The following is a 19819-nucleotide window of genomic DNA, read 5'->3' as shown; positions in this document are numbered from 1 at the left end:
GTAGGCTTCTAAATACAGTTTTAACGGGTGTAGAAAATAGTGGCCCACCCACAAAAGTCCACTCTTTTTAAAAATTCTGCCTTCACCACTGCTTACATGCCCAAATATGGGCATATCCAACACATCTATAATATACAAAATGTACTCTATAGACAAAACATTGCTTAGACGACACTCAGAACCACGATATATCAAACCTCTGACTCCAGTTACCTTTACCCCATTCAGGGAAAACAGTCAAAGACATATCTGACCTCGGCTGCTATAGCAACACTATGCCTCCTGTTTTCCCCAAAAGGAGCAGACTCACTGCTTACCACTATCTCAAGGAGAGACAGTGTCTAAACCCAATATTTGGTGTGGCCTTGCTATGACCGCAAAGCCTAGTTTGACCCAGTGCATATTAGTTATGGAAAATTCACTAACAACATCTATGCCTCGACACAAGTTGACTGCAGAGAGAGTGCCTTGGACTTTGATATTGGGTTTTACTATTTGTTTGGACATGCACTGTGATTTTTTGGAACTTATATACACAGGTGTATTTCTTCCTAAATCATGCAAATCTAAAAAATCTTAAAAATGTTTTTTGTTTGTGCAATAAAACGTATAGTTGGTCTGGAAACCTTTTGAGGCCACTTCATGAAGGATCATCAGAATGCAGAAATGTCTTCTAGCAAAACAAGCAACCGGAAGTCCAATAAATATTTATGTTTCATCAAATCTGCTGGCACTAAGCAAACCTAGGAAGGCTTAGACCCTGGTATATGAGTACTGGTTGGTTTGTGGGGCTCTGGGAGCTGTAACAAAGCCATCACACTACATGCACTATCTTGTCACAAGTATCTATAAATAGATAGTTCCTTATTTTTTTGGGAACTAAAGAGCCCTCATGAATTTCAGAGAAGACAGAATTGAATTTTATAAAGTCCTAAGCTCTTTGTATTATTCACTGTGGGACAAAACTAAAACCCTTTAAAACCATAAACACAAGCATTTTATTGTTTCGAAGTGAAGAGAAAAGTGAGATGTTACACTGTAACTAAAGCACGTCTCAACAAGTTCAACTAGAGAGAGAGAGAGAAACAGAGACAGATAGTAGGAGGGGTCTTTGTCAATGTCCCTGTATGTAACTGGAGGAGTTGTTTGACTTGTTAGTCCCGCTCTACTCCCTCAACTTTCTCACTGAGTAGTCCACTGAGCTCTGAGGCTCCATTCCAGAGCAACAGGAAGAAGGACAGTTTCCTGATAGCTGCTGTGGAGCAGAGGAGGATGGCAGGAGTGGACAGAAAGAACGAAGAGGACTTACCTCTGAATACACTGGGTGACATAGAGGTAAGCAGAGCAGACAACCCCCCCCCCCCCCCCCCCCCCCCCCCCAATTACTGTTTTCCTGTATTCTCTACAGCAGCGTGGCCAACCAGGCCCCATATTGCTCTCATTCAGGGCCATGGGTAGATCAGTACCCAACACCATTGTATTGTACTCAGATGCAAAATTTTCCTTAACCCTCATGTTGTCCTCCTGGGTCAATTTTGTGATAATCCATCAACATGTTTTCCTTTGATCTGAAATGTAATTTCTGCTCTTTTTTAACTCAAGAATGAAGTGCGATAATTTAAATGAGACCACAATTAACCATCATTTCTTAAAATAAGTGTAAAACTTGTGGTAATAAGTTGGAATGAAGTTGGCTAAAAAAAGGTCTGACGCAGATTTGGGTGATCATTTATGCCTTATGCTTTATAAACAGTCAAAACTCGCAGGGTCGACAGGAAGGTTTAAACTGACCTTTAGTAACTGTTCATTGTGCAGGTATGTTTATTAAGTTAAGTTTAAGTTTTAATTGGTTCATAATAATTGTGTACAGTTACTTAATAACAGAGGATGAATAAAGCTTGATAAGATTTAGAAATTGGTGACAGCACACATGTTTACAACGTCCAGGTCAACAGAGGAACTACAAGGTGAATACAGACCCAGGGAAGTTCATTGGTATTCAGTCTACTGTATGTAGCACTGAGACCTGTTCATTCTGATAGACTTACATTAGTCAAAAGTGTCCTGTGCTGGTCCTAGTTTACATTAAGGCAAAAGTGTGAACAGAAAAGTTGTGAACCACTGCTGGTAGAGCTCATTGATAACAGATTGATGTCATGTACATTCATTCAATCTTATATTGTAATACAAATATTATGAAATGAATCAGCGATCATCATGGCACCCATATTGATGACCCACTAGTGCTCTAAAGTAATGGTTTCCAACTTTTCCTGGTTTGCAACCCCTTAAAACAAAGATATGCTTATGTATGCTTAACTGCCTCAATCAGTTCCTTTTGATTATTAGTGGTAAGAAGTTTAATATGTTTCACTTGTTTTGTTTGAATACTTTTAAAATACAAGAAACACCTCAATTCTCGAGTAGTAATTTGCAAGAATAAAAATAAAAATAATTAAATTAACATAACTACATGACTCGCTCCTTCCTAAGAGACCCCGTCCCCTATTTGAAATCTAGCCTAAAGTTTGTTTAAATGAATGTCAGGAATGACATAACCCAGTGTGAAACCAGTGTTTCTCTTCATACTTGTCAGCTGTGCACTGAGATGAATGAAAGCTTTGACTCAGAGAGAGTTGTACCCAGGCGTGACATTTCGTCTACCTGTGATTGGTCAAAGCCCTGAAACAAAGCCTGTGGCAGTGATGTGGTGTACACAAGGTGGCAAACAAAACACACATTTTCTCTCAGTGGTGCAGAGGGAGTGGGAGGTAATGACACTGTGGTCATGATGCTTTTTCTACCCAGAGCAACCGTTTGCTTATCTGTACTGACAGTTTCATTATCTGACACACAGAGTCAGTTTCATTTCATTCTGTCTGCACATGCATGTATCAGCTCATGTGATAAATTGTGAACTTTCTTGAGTTCATGTGCGCCAGAACATGTTGTGCCTCTCTCTTTGATCCGGGTGAGTCATCACCTGTGAGTCTGCCGCTCCCTCTTCATTACAGCCACACCTGTTAACAGAGTACATAGTAACAAGATACAAGAACACTTCTCTGTGTTTAGAACAAACCAGAGTAAGGCAGGGACTTGGCCACATGTATAGAGAACAATCACACTTTCGAAATAGAAGATTGACATTGATCTGCATGTTCTCTCAGTCCTAACCTCTCCTTTCTTACCTGGCAGGCAGCTACAGCCATCTCTGGAAAACCACTTCGCCCCATCAACATAAATCACTATGCCACTAAGAAGAGTGCGGCTCAGAGCATGCTGGACGTCGCCTTGCTGATGGCCAACTCCTCCCAACTGAAGACCGTTCTATATGTGGGGCCTCATTACCGTTTCTACATCCCCGTCATCGTCCTGCTATCTCTGTCCATCGCTTTACAGGTCACTGTGGGGCTGCTGCTCGTCTTTATTGGCAAGTGACTCAAACTTTTTGCACCCCTGTTGAAATTATATATTTCATTCTGGTATGTGATATTAACGCACAGGATTGCTCAGAAAGGCAGTCAGCTAAGTATGCAGTGTAAAGAGGCTGACTTGTGCATGTTAAGTGTAACTACAACACTACATACCTGTAACACCAAACACTACAAGACACAACAGACACATGGTGCTTTATATAATCTGGCTCTGATTAGGGAAATAGTGAAAGCCAGTTTGACATAGTGGCCAAACCCTGTAATTACATCACGTGACGCTGTTGGGCTGAAAAAGATCTTTTTCAGGAAACCTACATTGTGAAAGAGACATCTGTAAATCAGAGAATCCGTTTTTTTTTTGTGTGTCATAACCGCCACGAAATGATTCATTTGATGATTTATCAGAATTTGCTCCGTTCAGTCTGATCACATTTCAAAAGACTAGAAGAGCTGTACAGTTTCATCTTTTTATCCCTATTCAAATTAGCTGGAGGGCTAAACCAAATGTTGGCAGTCTCTGAAGTCTCTAGTAAGCATGCTCCACGGACACATTGTTTTCATCCAGGTTTTGTTTTTTTGTTTTTTACAGCAGGAAGTGGCTTTTTTTTGCTTCATGCACCACTGAGCAACTTTCCTAGGAATGAACAAGGCCATGCCTCCAACACTGTTTCTGATTCTCTTACATTAATGGGTTATGTTGACTAACTCTACACATGATGTTGTAGTATTAACTCGCACTAGGTTCCCTTCCACACTAAGCTAAGCTAAGGGTCAGTGAAAAATAACGGTTGGCAAGATGAACAGTTTTATGAGTTTTAAAAGCAGCATCATGTTTGTTAAAATGACATTTGCACCATTTTAAAAACAAAAGTAAGACTGAATGCTCCTGAAAATGTCAAATGGTGTAACCACAAAAGAATGATAAATATGAAATATTTATCCACCTACAGTGTATTTAAGTGGACTTATAAAAATAATGACTTTATTTTTAAAAATAAAATAAAAGTAAATGGTTCCCCAGATGAAATGTAATATATAGAACAATTGTATTCCATTACCTTTATTTAATATAAAAGTTATAATGTAAGATCATGCCAAACTAGTTGATATGGTGTTTTATTGAGAATTTACTGTTTTTAAGCAAGTTGAATTATTTGGTACAAAGTTTTTATGGTTACACCACTTAGACATTTTTGCCACAATCCTCTAATATATTCTCTCAAAATGGATTAAAAGCAGAAATTTGATGCTGGGTACACAAAAAAAGAATGTGTGCAAGTTATTCATACGTTTATTTTCTAATTTTAACCCTTTAAATTTGACTAGACACAAAAAATGTCATTGACCTCTAAGCAGCAGCTGTCTGCACAATAGCTTCAGATTGATCATATAAACATGTATTATTCTCATCTGGCATATCATCAATAGAGTGAATTAGTGTAAATCCCGAAATGACTATATTACAGTTTAGATTACCCAGAACTCACATTATGTATTTTGTTTAGACTTCCACTTTTACCACCAACATTGTTAAGTTCTTTCATTCACTGTCTTTTTTTTTGTATTCCTTAACTAATCTTAAACTAAACTTTCAAAGTGCATCAGATTGCTATCTGTTGTCTTTCTGTCTCTCATCATCTTCTAATATAGCTAATTAGCTTGTTGTCATTGTTCGATTCTGTGCCTGCAGTGAAGTACGATCTGAACGACATGAGGAAACACACCAAGCTCAACTGGATGAACAACGTAGCCACAGTCTTAGTCTTCTTCACGGTCCTCGTCAACATCTTCATCACAGCACTCGGCTTTGAGGGTCAGGCTGTGAGGTAAGGCAGTGTGACGGAGTCTTACACAGAGCTGCCTCTCTTACTGTTGTAATTAATGACATCTTCTTCTTGTTGTTTTATTTAGCAGGGTGATGCCGGAGGCTCAATTTCTACCACTGCCCTCAGACGTCAACAAGACTGTTGGCGTCTAGACCAGTCTGATCAAAAATAAGACTTTTCTTTGTTCACCTGTATTGAGTCTTGGAATAGGCTGGGAGAGCTGTCAATCTGGGTTTTAGGGGGGTACAAAAGCCTACTTGGACAGGCATTGACCCCCGATACCTCCCCTGTCCCACCGGTGATGGGACACAGGGCCACATAAGCTCAGGATGGCCAAGTAAAGCCTCATCCTGAGTGACCAACGACATAAACCCAGTTCTGGATCACAGCTATCGATTGAAGACTTTATCTCAACCTAAAACCTCAGTTTGAATATTTACCTTTTTGTGCTTTGAGTAGAGCAACAACTTTTGCATTGTTGAGGTACTATAAACCTAACTTAAATGTTCTATGGTGTAAATATAACAGTACTATATAGTGTTTCCTGTCATACAGACATCATTCTTTGGTTTTTGATAGGTCATGATGTGGAGCAGAACTAACCTGCATAATATGCTGAATATGCAACTCCATAGGACCCCATAAATCCTTTTTATTTTTTATTTTTATAAATAAATAAAGTTTTTGGGAGACATAAATCCAATCAATGGTTCTGACCTTTCCTTGTCTTGTTGTTCTCATAAAACAAATAATTGTTTTATACAATTAAATATATATAGTTAACTGGCTTCTTTATTAGGTACACCTGTGCAATGTAACTTTATCCAATACAACAGCTCTGCTCTAAATTCTGTACGAAGTTTATACAGTTCCAGTATTCCAGTGTATCTAATGAAGTGGCTGGTGGCTGTATAAAGTCTATAGTTCTTAGTTCCAGGTAAAGTGAGGATGGCTCCCTGTTCTGTAGAGCAGGGGCCTGGTGTGGAGGACAGCTCAACGGCTTCAGCTGACAAAAAGTCTGTTGTTCCATATAATACCATCATCATTTATATCTCACATTTAAAAACAAACAAATCACATCTTTTAAGCAATTTAAACACACGACGCATAGCTAGAAAAACACTAGAAACATTTAATGCAAGACAGCAAAGACATTACAGGATGAGGCTAAGAATATTATACTTATTGTCTTATTGTCAACAAATCCCATGAAGAGACCAATGATGTGTTAATCTGTCAAAACTTTAGGATTTCTCTACTCTGTTGCACTCAGCACCAAGCCCATTGGTTCCTACTGTTAAAAACATGTCACAGAAAGATCACAGCATTGTAGCTTTTAACAGTACTCAAACAGGAAGTAGTACATTTAACTACAGTGTGTGTTCTTAGTAATGAAGAAACATGTCACCCATTACAACAGTGAGGCTCATTGATGCGTTTTTAATCGTTTTTGCAACAACAATGGAGCTTTATGTCACAGAGGAATACGACGAATCAGGATGTAGATACACATAATACTTAATAAGATCAAATCATTGTTGGTTGGTGTGAGATTTGTTGACAATCAAAGAAAAGTGAAACTCTCCAGCCATTAAAATGTCATGGAATGTGATATTTCTTTACTAACAACTGTCAAACTTTTGAGGAAGATGAATAAATGAAGATGAATAAGATGAATGGAGACGACCTTTGAACCTATCGATCGCGGAGCCCCAGAATGTTTTCTTCACTGTTCATCACGTGGAAGTAGGTGTAGTAGAAAACAGCCGCTAACACAGCTAACAGTAGCATCAGTCGAATCATCTTCCGCACGCAGCCTCCGGACTTTCTGATGGGCTCCCTGGGTCGTGCGGTGCTGTGGTTGACCGTTGTGCTACTGCTCCGGATAGATGGCCTGCAGTGTGAGAGGAAGAAGAGGAGATTTAGACAAAGGGGCGTGAACTCATTTGTTCAAACACACCGCTGGTTTACACTATGACACTCACTCTGTGTCTTGATCGGATTCCTCGTCTTCGTCTGGCTCAGCGTTGCCTCTTCGTTTCAGCCTGGGTGGAGAAATACTTGCTTACAAATCATGTAAATATAAGTATAGTGTGTACAGGGGACACAACAAAGTGAAATAAACAACTCGGAAAGTCATAAAAAAGCCTTCATTTTATGTCAATTGGTTGTCTGCACTACTAATGTACAATATAAAGTCTGCTTCTGCACTTATCTAATCTTGGTACTGTCTTGTAGAAGGACCCTGTGTCATAATGTTGTTTTAAGACTTTAAATACATCATTTACTTGACAACTTAAGAACCGAGTTTAATTTTTTTTATACAAAACAAACCTACTACTAAAATATGACTCATGGTTCAGTGCAAACAGTCAGATTCTTACATTTATTTTTGTCGTAATTCCTCAAATAACACTTCAAATAACCTGTTTTTCTACAATAGTCAGGTGCCCAAATGATCATTGAAGTAGGCTTTTTTTGCCAAAATTATTCCTCCTGTATTAAAGGTGCAGTGTGTAGGATTTAGGTGCATCTAGTGGTGGGGTTACTCCTCCCCCTCCCCTTCCAAGCATCTAGGACAGGAATATCCAAACTGTTTCATAAGGGTTCATGTGGCTGCAGGTTTTCATTCCAACCAAGCAGGATCACACCAGGTTTGACTCATTTAATCAACTGATCTCAGTCTTCAGAGAGTTGATTGATCGAATTGTGTGCTGTTTATTGGTTGGAACAAAAAACCTGCAGACACACGACCCTTAATGAAAGAGTTTGGACATGCTTGGTGTAGGAGAACCTACGATGGCTGTGAAACTGGCAAAAATTAGGCATATAGCCCTCTCTGGAGCCAGTGTTTGGTTTTTCTGTTCTAGGCTACTGTAGAAACACAGTGGTGCAATATGGCGACCTCTGTTGAAGAGGTAGATATAAAGGGCTCATTCTAACAAAAACAAAGTGATTCTTAATTTCAGGCGATTACACACTAATTAAAATATATTATATTCAATTTCTGCCAAGTCCATCCCGCTACTAAATTCTACATACTGCACCTTTAAAATATCCCCTTTCAAATGCATTTTCAGTGTTAAGTGATGGCAGTAATACTCCCCAACACCTGTAAACACACTTCAATGTGTGATTTCCTGTTTGAATAAAAAATCTGAAAAATTCTACTTCCTCTTCATATTTCTAAATAAAGCGTCTGACACCCAGAACAGTACAGTACTCCAACTTGTGTGTGTGTGTGTGTGTGTGTGTGTGTGTGTGTGTGTGTGTGTGTGTGTGTGTGTGTGTGTGTGTGTGTGTGTGTGTGTGTGTGTGTGTGTGTGCGTGTGCTAAAACTGTACTCACATGTCTGCATAACCTTCGTGTCTAACCTGTGAAAATGAAAGCAGAGCGGTTTGTGAGATGATTTCCAGTCACAGAGCAGAGGCCACTAACACAGAGGGATATACAGACAATCAGGACTCACCGGATTGTGGTATGTCATGTAAGTAATAACCTCCTCTGTAAAGAAAGAAAACACATCAGACCACAGCTGTATTTGACTCTCTTGTGCATTATTTTTCTTAAGAATATGACAAGGTGGTAACAAGACAATCAACAAGAGGGATTAAGAAATATATTTGAGCTGTGCTCTGTAGATGGCACTGTCGTCTACTCTTCCAGTGACTCATGAGTTGCACAAAGCAGGACCCAAGTGTATGTTTAGTGATATGAAAGAAATCATTTGGTGCCAGATTGGATCACCTGGAGAGAGAAACCTAACCCTAACCTTAACCTAACCGTGACCACAGTAGTGAGAGTTCGTCTCTCTCTCTCCGTCTAATCCAATTTATCATTTACTGTAAGGAATTTGGCATGAAGGGTTGAAGTCATGGCTGGAGTTGAGCAAGAGAAGAAATCACCCTTAAAGGGCCAACACACGTACAGAACTTAACCCTTACATACTATTCAGGGTTAAATTTGACCCAATTTTGACATTTTTAGAGCATGAAAAACACCCGTAACACCTTTTATTTCTTCTTAACTTCTCCAAATGTGACCTAGAATATACAAAATTGGAATATTTCAACTTTTAAAAACATTTTTGTGCAGCTGATACACATTTTTATGTAGTTTTTTAGTATTTGATCCTTATTTATTTAAAAAAAATAAAATACTAATACTAGGACCTCCATAAACAAAAAGAATGAAATCTAAAGAATATTGAATTTCAGAAATTTGGCCAATTATGAGGGTGAAAGTCAGAATATGAGCAGTATGTGAGAGTTAGCATAAGGCAAAAAAAAAAAAAAAGAACTACACGCCTGTACCCTCATTCATATAGTATACACAGAAAAGGGGTGAAATATATTCTTTATGATTAAAATGAGCATGGAAAAAGGATAATGTTACTGTATCTGATCATTTAGACAAATACAGCTGTTTAGTTGTATTTTTCTCTTGCTCCCCTCCAGCCATGACTCTATATATATGTAATATATTAGTATTTCTTCTGCAACCTTTTTATATTTTTTGGAGCATGCTCACTTGATTTTGAGTTTAGTCCATTGTTGAAGCACTACCTTTTTCTTCTCCTAATCCACATCATTAAAGCCTGGAAGGATAGAAGACAGCACCATGTACCTGTGCCTGGTTGGTTATTCCCAAACAAACACCAGACTGCAGGTTTGACTAATAAAGCTCCGGGCGTCGAGGTTTGTGGTTTCACATCTACATACACACCTGTCATTATAATTACTGTCATTACAAGAATGTTGTTATGTAGGATTGGCTCTTCTATTGTTTGTCAGGTTTAAGGCGGCGGAGGATAATTGTCAGGATTGGAGTCATTCATACTGTACTTTTTACAGTCAGCACCAACCAATCCTCATCCATCATTTAAACTCTAATACCAAGTGTCAAATTTTGATATTTTTTTGCCAGCTGTGACACACTGACAGCTTGAAGTTTGGCATTCATTCAAACATTATAGACTCACAAATGAACGATCAAACAAAGTGATAAGCAGGCCAGCAGACTGAGGAGCATCCTACCTTCCTCTCTGTAGTAGGTCTTATCAGAGGAGGGTTTAGCCGGGGCTTCCTTCATCGCCTTTTCAAGCTTCTTCTCATACAGCTTTCGAGTAGAGTCTATAAAGGTTCACACAAACACATCAGCAACGCTTCACAAACAAAACACGCAAATGTAGATAAGTCTTCATCATCTAAGAGCTGAATTTAATACAATAAATCATAATTTGTGGGCTAGTGTTAAAGGTTTTATTTGATCTTATTCATTTGGAATTCCGCCTTAAATAGAGGTTAAAGCACGATTAGGCCTATTTACTCCGAATTATGAGTAAAAACAAAACACTGGAAGTCAAAGAATAGATAAAGAGGAAGGAAGGAAGAACTAGTAACACTTGGTGGAGTAGTGTAATGTGGGACACCTAAGCTCCAGTGCATTTATCTCTTTTTCTACCACATTGAAGTGAACATGATTGGTGTTGAATCCAAGCAGGGGTGTCATATAATAGAAATCATGTGACTTTATAGGTCTTATATCATAAATGGGGGCAGGAAAATAGCCCTTATGAAGTCTACTTAAGGGTCAGTGACATATGATTTATACAAAATCAATATTAAGGATATAAACTTTTCATGAATAAAACAATGTTCTTAATTTTTAAATTATGTTTTTAATGTATATGTGTGCATCAAATGATGCATAAGCCTAAAAGCTTAAGCCTAAAAAAGAGTCCCAGAGTTCACCGCGAACCGTCCCACATTTAAAAAATCCACAAATTCTAAAATCATTTGGCACAAGGAACACTAATATATGTGTCACTTTCTCTTTGAGTACAACATCTACAAATGACCTTCTGATTAAACAAGGAAACATCTTGAGGATTTCATAATGATATAAGGGGTTGATATAATGTATTGGATTCATATGTAAATATAGTACACAAGTCAGAATGGCAAGAAGTGTCCCACATGACCCTACTCCACCCTCGTAATGCTTTGAAACAAGATGAAATGAACAGTCAAACAATGGCAGCAATGAATGGAAATAACATGTACAGGAACATGGAGATGGATGCAGTATAAGTACACATAGTATATCTGTCTTTATTATTAATAATTCACTTTTTCTTACCCACTATGGGTCCATGTTTGATGTCATACTGAGCGAGCAACTGGGCGATCTCCTCATCACTTTTCTCACTTAAAGACATCTATAGATAGATAGATAGATAGATAGATAGATAGATGGATAGATGGATAGATGGATAGATGGATAGATGGATAGATGGATAGATAGATAGATAGATAGATAGATGGATAGATAGATAGATAGATAGATAGATAGATAGATAGATAGATAGATAGATAGATAGATAGATGGATAGATGATAGATAGATAGATAGATAGATAGATAGATAGATAGATAGATAGATGGATAGATGGATAGATAGATAGATAGATAGATAGATAGATAGATGGATAGATGGATAGATAGATAGAGCATGGAGAGGGAGGAAAGGGAGGAGACTGAGTTCTGCCCGCCAGGCTGTGATCCAGAAATCAAACTTGAGGAACTGAATAAAACCACAGCGGCAACATTTGAAAATTGAAGCAAAGAATTTCGACGTTACATCCAAAATGTTTCTAAAATGCAAAACAACCCGTTTCCACTCTATGGATGTACAGCAACATTTATTTCTATACATCGATAATAAAACTGTTAAAAGTGCGCACACGGCAGAGAAGAGTAGCGAACTGAAAGGATTTTCATTTTTTAACGCAAGAGAGAGAGAGAGAGAAAAGAGGAAAGAAAACAAGGAATATATTTCGTTTAAATAGAAATGAGAGGAATGACTTTACCTTTGTAGAAGCGTTAAGTGTTCTGGGGTTGAGAATGTGTCTGAAGGCAGGACGCGGTTGAGCAGGATTCAGCAGTGAAGTGGGCGTAACCTCTGGCAACATCTGGACGACGTAACATGGCACAGCTTCAGATTATAGAGCAGACCTACTACGTTCCTGCTCTGCTGGTTCAAAAATGACATTTTGTTGCTACAACTCGAGTAAAGACAGTCATTTTTTACATGCTCTGAATTCTTTAAAACAATCTTTACAATTCCACTACCTGCACTTAAAAACAACCAATAGGCTTTCAGGTTTTTAAAACAGCTAGAACGCAGCAGTTTATCTGATGCTCAATGTTATAATAATAGTTCAATGATATCAGTATAAACTTTTTCCTCACAGTAAACACTGGAATAGGCAACATACATTGGAAATATTATTTGAAAATTAATGATTTCCTTTAAAAGTTAATATTTCTTGTATCTAAGTTTATTTGAACCCTTAAACAGACAATGTGCATGAGGAGATACAGACTCTTTAACACCCTGTTAGGATGATTGGTTAAAGGTGGTTGTTTAATTGTATATGTGCCTTGAATTGGTAAACTTGTGGTAGGTTTTCACTTTGACAGAAATAATAAAAACCAGTTAAGAAACTAAATAAAACATTCAATTGTCGTGTTTTATACCTTAACATGGGCTTTTATGAGTTGTAACTCCAAATGAGATAACTGGTATCATCAAATTATGTTTTTTACATCTCATTTTCCACTCCTGCCTGTTTAAGGGTTAAATTAAATTTCATTTATCACACAAATAACATCTAAAGAAGTTGGCTATATCAATCACATTTCTGCACCCAGCAGATTTCCTTAAATGTTCATAACAATTATACATTTTTTTTTTTTTAGTTTTTAGTAAGATCTGCATTACAAAATAATTGCACTTGTAAATTATACATTTATTTATTTGATGTGTTCTGGGATTGATGTGGAACATAGATGTGAAATGCTGCGTGGGACTTTGATTCACTGATGAAAAAAAACAGCATCTAAAGACTAAGATGAGACGTCTGAAGCGTTGAATGAAATAAAAAACCTCAAAGCCATCGTGACTGTGATCATCCTCAACGCTTTGAGACCTGCTTTTATACATCCATGTATCTACGTGTGTGGTTTTCTGTTCATCTTCATGGTTTTGCATGTGTGTACAAACCAAATATAGTTGGAAAAAAAAACACATCCTGCTACTACAGCTCAAATAAATATGACCCACACATAGTTTACAAGAGATATCAAACATCATTCCCTCTTTTTTATTAGTGGATTCAAAACTGATTTGACAGTCTCTCTCTGAAGCTGTTTGATCAGCATTTAGACTTAGCACAAGACTCTTGAGAAAAAAGTTGGTCTTAATTATAGAATTTAAACAAACAGCTTCATGAATAAAGCTGACCTATTGCTCAAGATTCAGTGTAAACCATGTGTTAGGAGGTATTACGTAAGACTTTCCATAAGAAGTGCTCTCCTGCAGCGGCCCCTGGAGGTAGAAAGTGAGTCAGACCTAATAAGGAGTCATTTTTCCAGGAAGGGCGTTGGCCGCACGCTCCAGTAATGTACACATTCTAAACCCTGGAAACTTTCCTTCATGCTTTATTAAAGTTACCTCGACCTTCACATTTAGATTAAAACGATATAATGACTACATGTAAGGATACCGATGAATTTGATCAATGTTGTGTTTGATCTGTTTTGTATTGGTCATATTTTGGATGGTAGGAGACACAAAACACACAGCCGTTAGATTGACAGAAAAATACTTAGACAATTTTATTGTGTATCAAAATACTGTCTTACAAACACTTTAAAAGCCTTTTTTTTATTTTATTTAGGACATTTTTTTGTTCTGAAATATTGGTTAGGCACAAAGCGAGCTGGAAGCATGAAGGGAGGGGTGGGTGGCAGCTGAAGGGGTGAGATACAAACACTGAGCAGAAAAAAAACAAAGCAACATGTTCTCTTTTTGTTTTTTGGTTGTCGGACGTGACAAATCACAACATCATCTTCAGCCCTTCTGTCCAGCACAACTTTAGAAACTTCCCTTTTTAAAAACCTTTTAATTTATATTGCAAAAAAAAAGTTCCTTAACTCAAAAAGCGACCCAACGCGAGCCGCCCCGTTGCGTTTGACGTCCCTCTGAAAACAGAGGCTTCTCATAGTTTTACAACCCAATGAACACGCGGAGCACATGTTGGTGTGCGAGTAAAGCTACTTGTGAAATGTGTCTCTCTCTTTTTCACATGTCACCCCTACCTTTCTTCTCTTAACTACTCCAAATCCATACTACGGTTTTAAAAAAAAAAAAAACAGCAGTGCCTAAAACTGGATCATACTAGCAGCAGGTAAAACAACCGGGGTTAGTTAAAAAGAATCATGAACAACACACGCTAGAGTGGACTGGGCCAGTGCTGAGCATTTACTGAGCATAAACACTACAAAAACGACCCCTATATAAGTAACAGGCAAAGCCGCTCAGATGACTTTTACATGGACAATTAAAGGTGTCGCACCAAAGAGTGTAAAAGAGCTCTTTCACACATTTTTACATACAAACCAATAGGTCGGGAGGGCACGTTACTTTTGACACTCTTTGGCTAAAGTCCTGTGATTGTTCATATAGAAGCCTGCATAAAACTGAATCCATTATTTATGTGAATAAGTGTAACTCCTCCAGTGTAAACAGTAACCTTCCATCCAATGCTAGGCTCAGTGAGGCCAAAATCTACTGCTGCTACACTAAGCTATTCTTTCATTCTACACTAGGCTGTGTACTAATGTCCGCTTACAGTATGTCCATGACTGGAAATGTAATAAGCCTAAAAGGCACAATTGACTGCTAGTTTACAGTAATAAAAAAAAAAAAAGGTGCATCTTTCTCATCCCGAGAATTTACTGAAGGACACGATTAGCGGAAGAGTTAATAACCACGATGATTGACGGGGAGTGTTCGATGTTTACGCGTTCATCTTTGGGATATAATAGTGGACTGGGTCATTAACAGTGAAAATGTTTGTTTTTAAAAAGACATCTGGACACATACAGAATTCTGGCTGAGGGGTTAAATAGTTACAAAACAAGGCAAAAAAAAAAAAAAAAAAAAAAAGAGCCAGACATTTTTAATAATTTGTAACACATGGGAGGGATTTGGAGCTGTAAACAATGATCAGTTAGATTCTAAATAGATTTTTTTCAGTTGTTTTTAAAACAGTGGTATCATAAGTTTCTGATTGTGAAGCTGGTGGGGGTGGGTTGGTTGTTTTTAGACAGTGATGTGGTAAGGGCTGCCGGGGATGTGGTCATCACCCCACTTGACCACTAGGATGTACTCTCCCTTCTCTTTGAGCTGGTAGCTGACGTTGTACAGACGGTTGCCCAAATGTTTCACTAGGATTTCCTCGCAGGGGACCTTGGGGCCGTCCACACCGACCAGAAGCATGTTACGACCTGTGGATAGAGACGAAAGATGAGTATCTACATCAGTATGTGATTGTTAGTTTATTGCCATACTGTACTATTAAAATATGGCATCAAATTGGTGCCTCAATCCTTAGCTAAAGTTTAATTTGGAAATGCAATAGGTTACAGATTACTAGTTAATGTAACCTTTGATTTCATCAGTAACTGTAATTTAATGACATGTTTTCTCAGTAACTGGAACAGATTACACTTACATTTATTTAGTCATTAAATTACATAACGCTGTTAGGTGTAACTAGTTACTCCCCAACACTGGACGAGTGAGCTTTATTGAAAAGGGGGAAAAAGTTCTCCAAGACTAATAACTGTCAGTTATATAAGTGTTGAAGCAGCTTGAAGTTGGTGAATGGCACAAATTCATTGAAGTTGAACTGAATGAAAGTGAAGTAAAAGGGGAAAATGTACATGGAGATGAACAAAAGTATACAAAATAGATGAAGAATGACCATCAAACACACCTGCTTTGCTGCAGTCCACACTGAAGCTGTTTTTCTGTCCGATGAAGCCCTTGGTCAGGCCCAGACCTTTAGCCACCACCTTGCTGGCATCTGACTGGGGTGGAGCACCCGCCTGAGAACAGGTGATGGCACGGGTCAAAGGGTCAACCATGACAGACGAGGTTTCATGCATACTGTGGCTGGACACGAGCTTGGAACCTGGAAGATAGAAAAGAGTTTGTTCATTTTAGAGACATTTACATTCAGTATTTATCATATTTTTTCTTATTTTATATCAAATGTATTACACTCAAGATCTTCCTCACCAGTGATCTTGGCTTTGAAGGGGCTTCCGACGATGTGGTACGGGCCGCCGTATTTGATGGAGATGAGATAGTTGCCAGGGGCCATTGGGGTGTATGTGACCCTGTAGCCCTCGGGGCATTCCACACAGTCCATCTTCACCTTGGAGGGGCCGTCGATGGTCACGGCCAAAGCTCCGGGGCCAGCGTTTGTTGTGTTCACTATAAACTCACATGCGGTTCCTGCGAGAAAAAACAACACAGAGGACGAATGAGTGGATGACGATGGAGATTTTTGTTTTTCTTTTCCACTCTGTAGAAAGGCAGTGTGTTTACCTGTGGTGCCTCCCTCCAACCCTGCTCCATATGCAGACACCATGCCAGGGTCTCCAGCCTGGCCCGTCTCTCCGACGCGGATCTTAAACGGACTACCGGGGATGTGACTTCCATTGAACTTCACATCAATAAGATAGAGACCGTTCTCTCTGGGGATGAACCGCACTGCGTACTTATCTATACAAACAGGAGGGCAAACATAAGGAATGTGGAAAGATATCCTCTCTCAAAATTCTCTAACATCATTTCAGTGGAGTCAGGTGTTCGGATGAGTTTCGACGACCCTCCCCGTGGTTACCTTGGTCGATCTCGGTGACGCAGCACTCTTCGAGCGCTCCGGATGGGCTGTGGACCTTTGCGTCGATCACACCCTTCGCTCCGTTAAGGCTGACAGCGAATGACGCTGGCTGGTTCACCTTCAAGCCCGACTCCTGCTCGACAACACATACTCACACACTCAACACTGTATCACCATTATTCAATAAAGCAAATGACTATAGAATCCGACGTTTCTCCTGATGATTCTGTTCAATATTTAACGGCATCGTTATAGCGACAATTGTTGCTACTATTTAGCTTACCTGGGGGTCGCTAACAAGGCTAAAGAGGAGGGCTGCACAGTGAAAAGGCAGAGAAAGAAAGTGTTTGTGTGAGTTAAAGAAGACAGAGGGAAAAAATGTCCAAAGTGTATCAATGAGTGTATTTATTTGTGTGAGCGTATCAGAGCTGTATGTATAAATTAATGTGTATTTATGAGGGTCAGTATTGTATGAAAGCTTTAATGAGTGTGAACAGTGACAGAGAGGAAAAACAGCCCATGTCAGACCTCTTTAACCCTTTAGCGCCCCGTGTCACTTTCAAGAGGTGGGAGGCTGTTGGGAGCCTTTAGAATGAGGCACGAGAAACACACACAGTCCTCTAGTATCCCAGAAGCCCTTGCACTGCCCAACAACGCAGCAGCCGCTGATCCTATTCCTGGAGCTCTGATCTCATTTTATACTATAATCATCCTGGTCTACTAAGACTTTCACTACTCTGTTATTTATTTAAGTCAAACCAAAATATTTCATTTCACTTGTTAAATATACTTTTGTTACCAACTCCACACTATGAAAATCCTTCTGATCTGAAAATATTTGTCTACTGTGTAAAACAGTAATCACTCAACATTAAACTTTTAGAACTTATGTCTAATTATAAGTCTCTTGCATTGTACTGAATTGTACAATAAACAGACTTCATGACTTTAATCCCATATAGTACAAAAAGTCTACTGCTTTGTTGCTCTTCAGCTTGGCTGCTGCATTGTGGGCAGTGTACTGTGGCCTGGCGTGTGCGCACACGGATGTGTGTGTGTCTCAGAGCCTCACCTGAAGACTGGCAACAGTGAGGCGACGGGCGTCATCTGACGGTGAAGCCACGGGGACGATGAAGGGGCTGTCAGGGATGTGCTCCTCATTGAAACGGATCGACACCTCGTAGTCTCCTACAGGACGATTAATGTCCAGTCAGAGTCACTCAGACACGAACACAAATAGAAAAAACGCTGGCAGGGTTTCATAGCACACTTACACGCATCAGATTTTATCATTAGAAGACAATCAAGCATTTATGCTACGTTACCAATTGCCACACATGGAGGATAGTGAATTAGCTTTTAACAACAGAGTTGATTTGAATGTATTTCAGTGTTTTTAAAGAAATATCCAGCATGCTTTCAGTTTTTACTTTCCCTCTCTCCTCTCTTACCAGGCTCCTGTACGATGTAGGACACTCCGCTGGAGCCATCCTTGCGGTCCTCGAAGGCAATTTCAGCCTTGCTCGGTCCCTCCACAGCGATACTGAGACCTCCTGCTCCAGCCTCCCTCGTCCAGATACTGAACTCAGCTGAACACAACGCAGGCGCCAAAACAGTGTCAGGTACCAGCATGGAAAACAACAACATCTCAGCGCACACAATAATAATAATCCAGGTAATAAACCAACCTGGTACTCCAGCCTCTGCTCTCTCCAGACCCGGCCCTCCAGCACGGACCTTATGTGCGCCTCCCTCGCCCAGGGGTCCGACGGTGAACTGGAACGGGCTGCCGGGCACGTGCACGCCGTTGTACTTCACACACACTGTGTGTACGCCGGTCTCGGTGGGGACGAAACGAATGCAGTAGGTGTTGTTCTCTCCCTCCATAATGTCAGCCTTGTGAATCTGACCAGACGGGCTGGTCACCTGAGCTGTCATGTCTGCTATGCTGATCTCTGAAGAGGCAGAGAGACAGATGTTTGAGTCACTGAAAACATATGCATAAAGTGAGACTATAGGACTTTTGTTAAACAGTAAAATATATCCTTTTATTTCCTAAGACTGTCTTGAGTCATTTGCTTTAAGGGTACAGCTCTACATTTTGATAGCACGCTCATGTACACTAAATATGAAGCTAGAGCCAGCAGTTAGCGTAGTTAGCTAAACTAAGCACTTAGCTTAGTTTAGCAGTTAGCGTAGTTAGCTAAACTAAGCACTTAGCTTAGTTTAGCTAACTACCCTAACTGCTGGCTCTAGCTTCATATTTAGTGAGCTAGACTAAACTAAGCACTTAGCCAAAGATAATACATTATATCTGGTTTGTTTGTATAGAGATAAAAATCAAAAGTGTAACAATTTGTGCTATCTGACCAAGAAACAGTCCATAACACCCTGTAAATGCTCAAATTAAATACATATCTGTAACATGCAAAAATATAGTTTTATAGTTCACAAGTGGAATAAAATGTGGTTTATTGTTTCAACCTGTCATTTAGCAGAACTAAAGTAATGCTGACTGCTAAAACATAACTTTACAATTAGCACAAGTTACACATCTAACAAAGCTCACAAACAGAGTCATTATATGGAGTTTCTACCACAGTGTGCAGTGTCATTATTTCCTGTTTTACTCACCTGGGATCTTGAGGCTGAGGTCGCACTGGCTGCCAACATTGGCGACTGATGCTGCTCTCTTCTTCCTGGTAATGCTCTCCTTCATCCTGCCCTCGCCTGTTACCTTCACTGTGAATGCACTCCCTACACACACACACAATCATTCATTTTCAGTTTAGTTATTCA

The 19819-nt window shown here is 39.3% G+C and overlaps 3 protein-coding genes across 6 annotated transcripts in view; 1 reads left to right on the top strand and 2 right to left on the bottom strand.

Moving 5' to 3' along the window:
* The first annotated feature begins 1203 nt into the window (after nucleotides 1–1203).
* On the top strand, nucleotides 1204–5921 carry si:dkey-93l1.9 (uncharacterized protein LOC562339 homolog). Its single transcript, XM_062427668.1, has 4 exons — nucleotides 1204–1335; nucleotides 3196–3430; nucleotides 5125–5260; nucleotides 5346–5921. Exons 1-4 carry the CDS (start codon nucleotides 1273–1275, stop codon nucleotides 5410–5412), a joined length of 501 nt encoding a protein of 166 aa, XP_062283652.1. The 5' UTR covers nucleotides 1204–1272; the 3' UTR covers nucleotides 5413–5921.
* Nucleotides 5922–6402: 481 nt separating this feature from the next.
* On the bottom strand, nucleotides 6403–12218 carry emd (emerin). Its single transcript, XM_062427719.1, has 7 exons — nucleotides 12131–12218; nucleotides 11402–11480; nucleotides 10297–10392; nucleotides 8730–8764; nucleotides 8609–8634; nucleotides 7246–7305; nucleotides 6403–7154 (listed from the first exon to the last, which is right to left on the bottom strand). Exons 2-7 carry the CDS (start codon nucleotides 11478–11480, stop codon nucleotides 6956–6958), a joined length of 495 nt encoding a protein of 164 aa, XP_062283703.1. The 5' UTR covers nucleotides 12131–12218; the 3' UTR covers nucleotides 6403–6955.
* A 1905-nt stretch (nucleotides 12219–14123) lies between these two features.
* The window catches only part of flna (filamin A, alpha (actin binding protein 280)), a 54026-nt gene continuing 48330 nt past the window's right edge, over nucleotides 14124–19819 (bottom strand). For all 4 annotated transcript variants that reach the window (XM_062426553.1, XM_062426555.1, XM_062426556.1 and 1 more), the window contains 9 exons: nucleotides 19655–19777; nucleotides 18709–18975; nucleotides 18472–18609; nucleotides 18093–18208; nucleotides 17021–17153; nucleotides 16723–16899; nucleotides 16411–16629; nucleotides 16106–16303; nucleotides 14124–15614 (listed from right to left, as the gene is read on the bottom strand). In XM_062426553.1, coding sequence (XP_062282537.1) covers nucleotides 15430–15614; nucleotides 16106–16303; nucleotides 16411–16629; nucleotides 16723–16899; nucleotides 17021–17153; nucleotides 18093–18208; nucleotides 18472–18609; nucleotides 18709–18975; nucleotides 19655–19777 — 1556 coding nt within the window. In that variant the 3' untranslated portion in view covers nucleotides 14124–15429. The remainder of the gene's footprint in view (nucleotides 15615–16105; nucleotides 16304–16410; nucleotides 16630–16722; nucleotides 16900–17020; nucleotides 17154–18092; nucleotides 18209–18471; nucleotides 18610–18708; nucleotides 18976–19654; nucleotides 19778–19819) is intronic.

The sequence above is a fragment of the Scomber scombrus genome, chromosome 10, assembly GCF_963691925.1.
Source record: "Scomber scombrus chromosome 10, fScoSco1.1, whole genome shotgun sequence".
NCBI classification, from domain to species: domain Eukaryota; kingdom Metazoa; phylum Chordata; class Actinopteri; order Scombriformes; family Scombridae; genus Scomber; species Scomber scombrus.
This window is presented reverse-complemented; position numbering and strand designations above follow the sequence as displayed.

What these genes read in the sequence shown, in the direction of transcription:
- si:dkey-93l1.9 (XM_062427668.1), top strand. Translation starts at nt 1,273, where the DNA reads ATGGCAGGAGTGGACAGAAAGAACGAAGAGGACTTACCTCTGAATACA. An exon ending in ATACACTGGGTGACATAGAG is followed by an intron (nt 1,336 to 3,195) that starts GTAAGCAGAGCA and finishes CTTACCTGGCAG; the next exon opens with GCAGCTACAGCCATCTCTGG. An exon ending in TTTGAGGGTCAGGCTGTGAG is followed by an intron (nt 5,261 to 5,345) that starts GTAAGGCAGTGT and finishes TGTTTTATTTAG; the next exon opens with CAGGGTGATGCCGGAGGCTC.
- emd (XM_062427719.1), bottom strand. Translation starts at nt 11,480, where the DNA reads ATGTCTTTAAGTGAGAAAAGTGATGAGGAGATCGCCCAGTTGCTCGCT. An exon ending in GACCTACTACAGAGAGGAAG is followed by an intron (nt 8,765 to 10,296) that starts GTAGGATGCTCC and finishes CTTTCTTTACAG; the next exon opens with AGGAGGTTATTACTTACATG. An exon ending in GAATCCGATCAAGACACAGA is followed by an intron (nt 7,155 to 7,245) that starts GTGAGTGTCATA and finishes CTCACACTGCAG; the next exon opens with GCCATCTATCCGGAGCAGTA.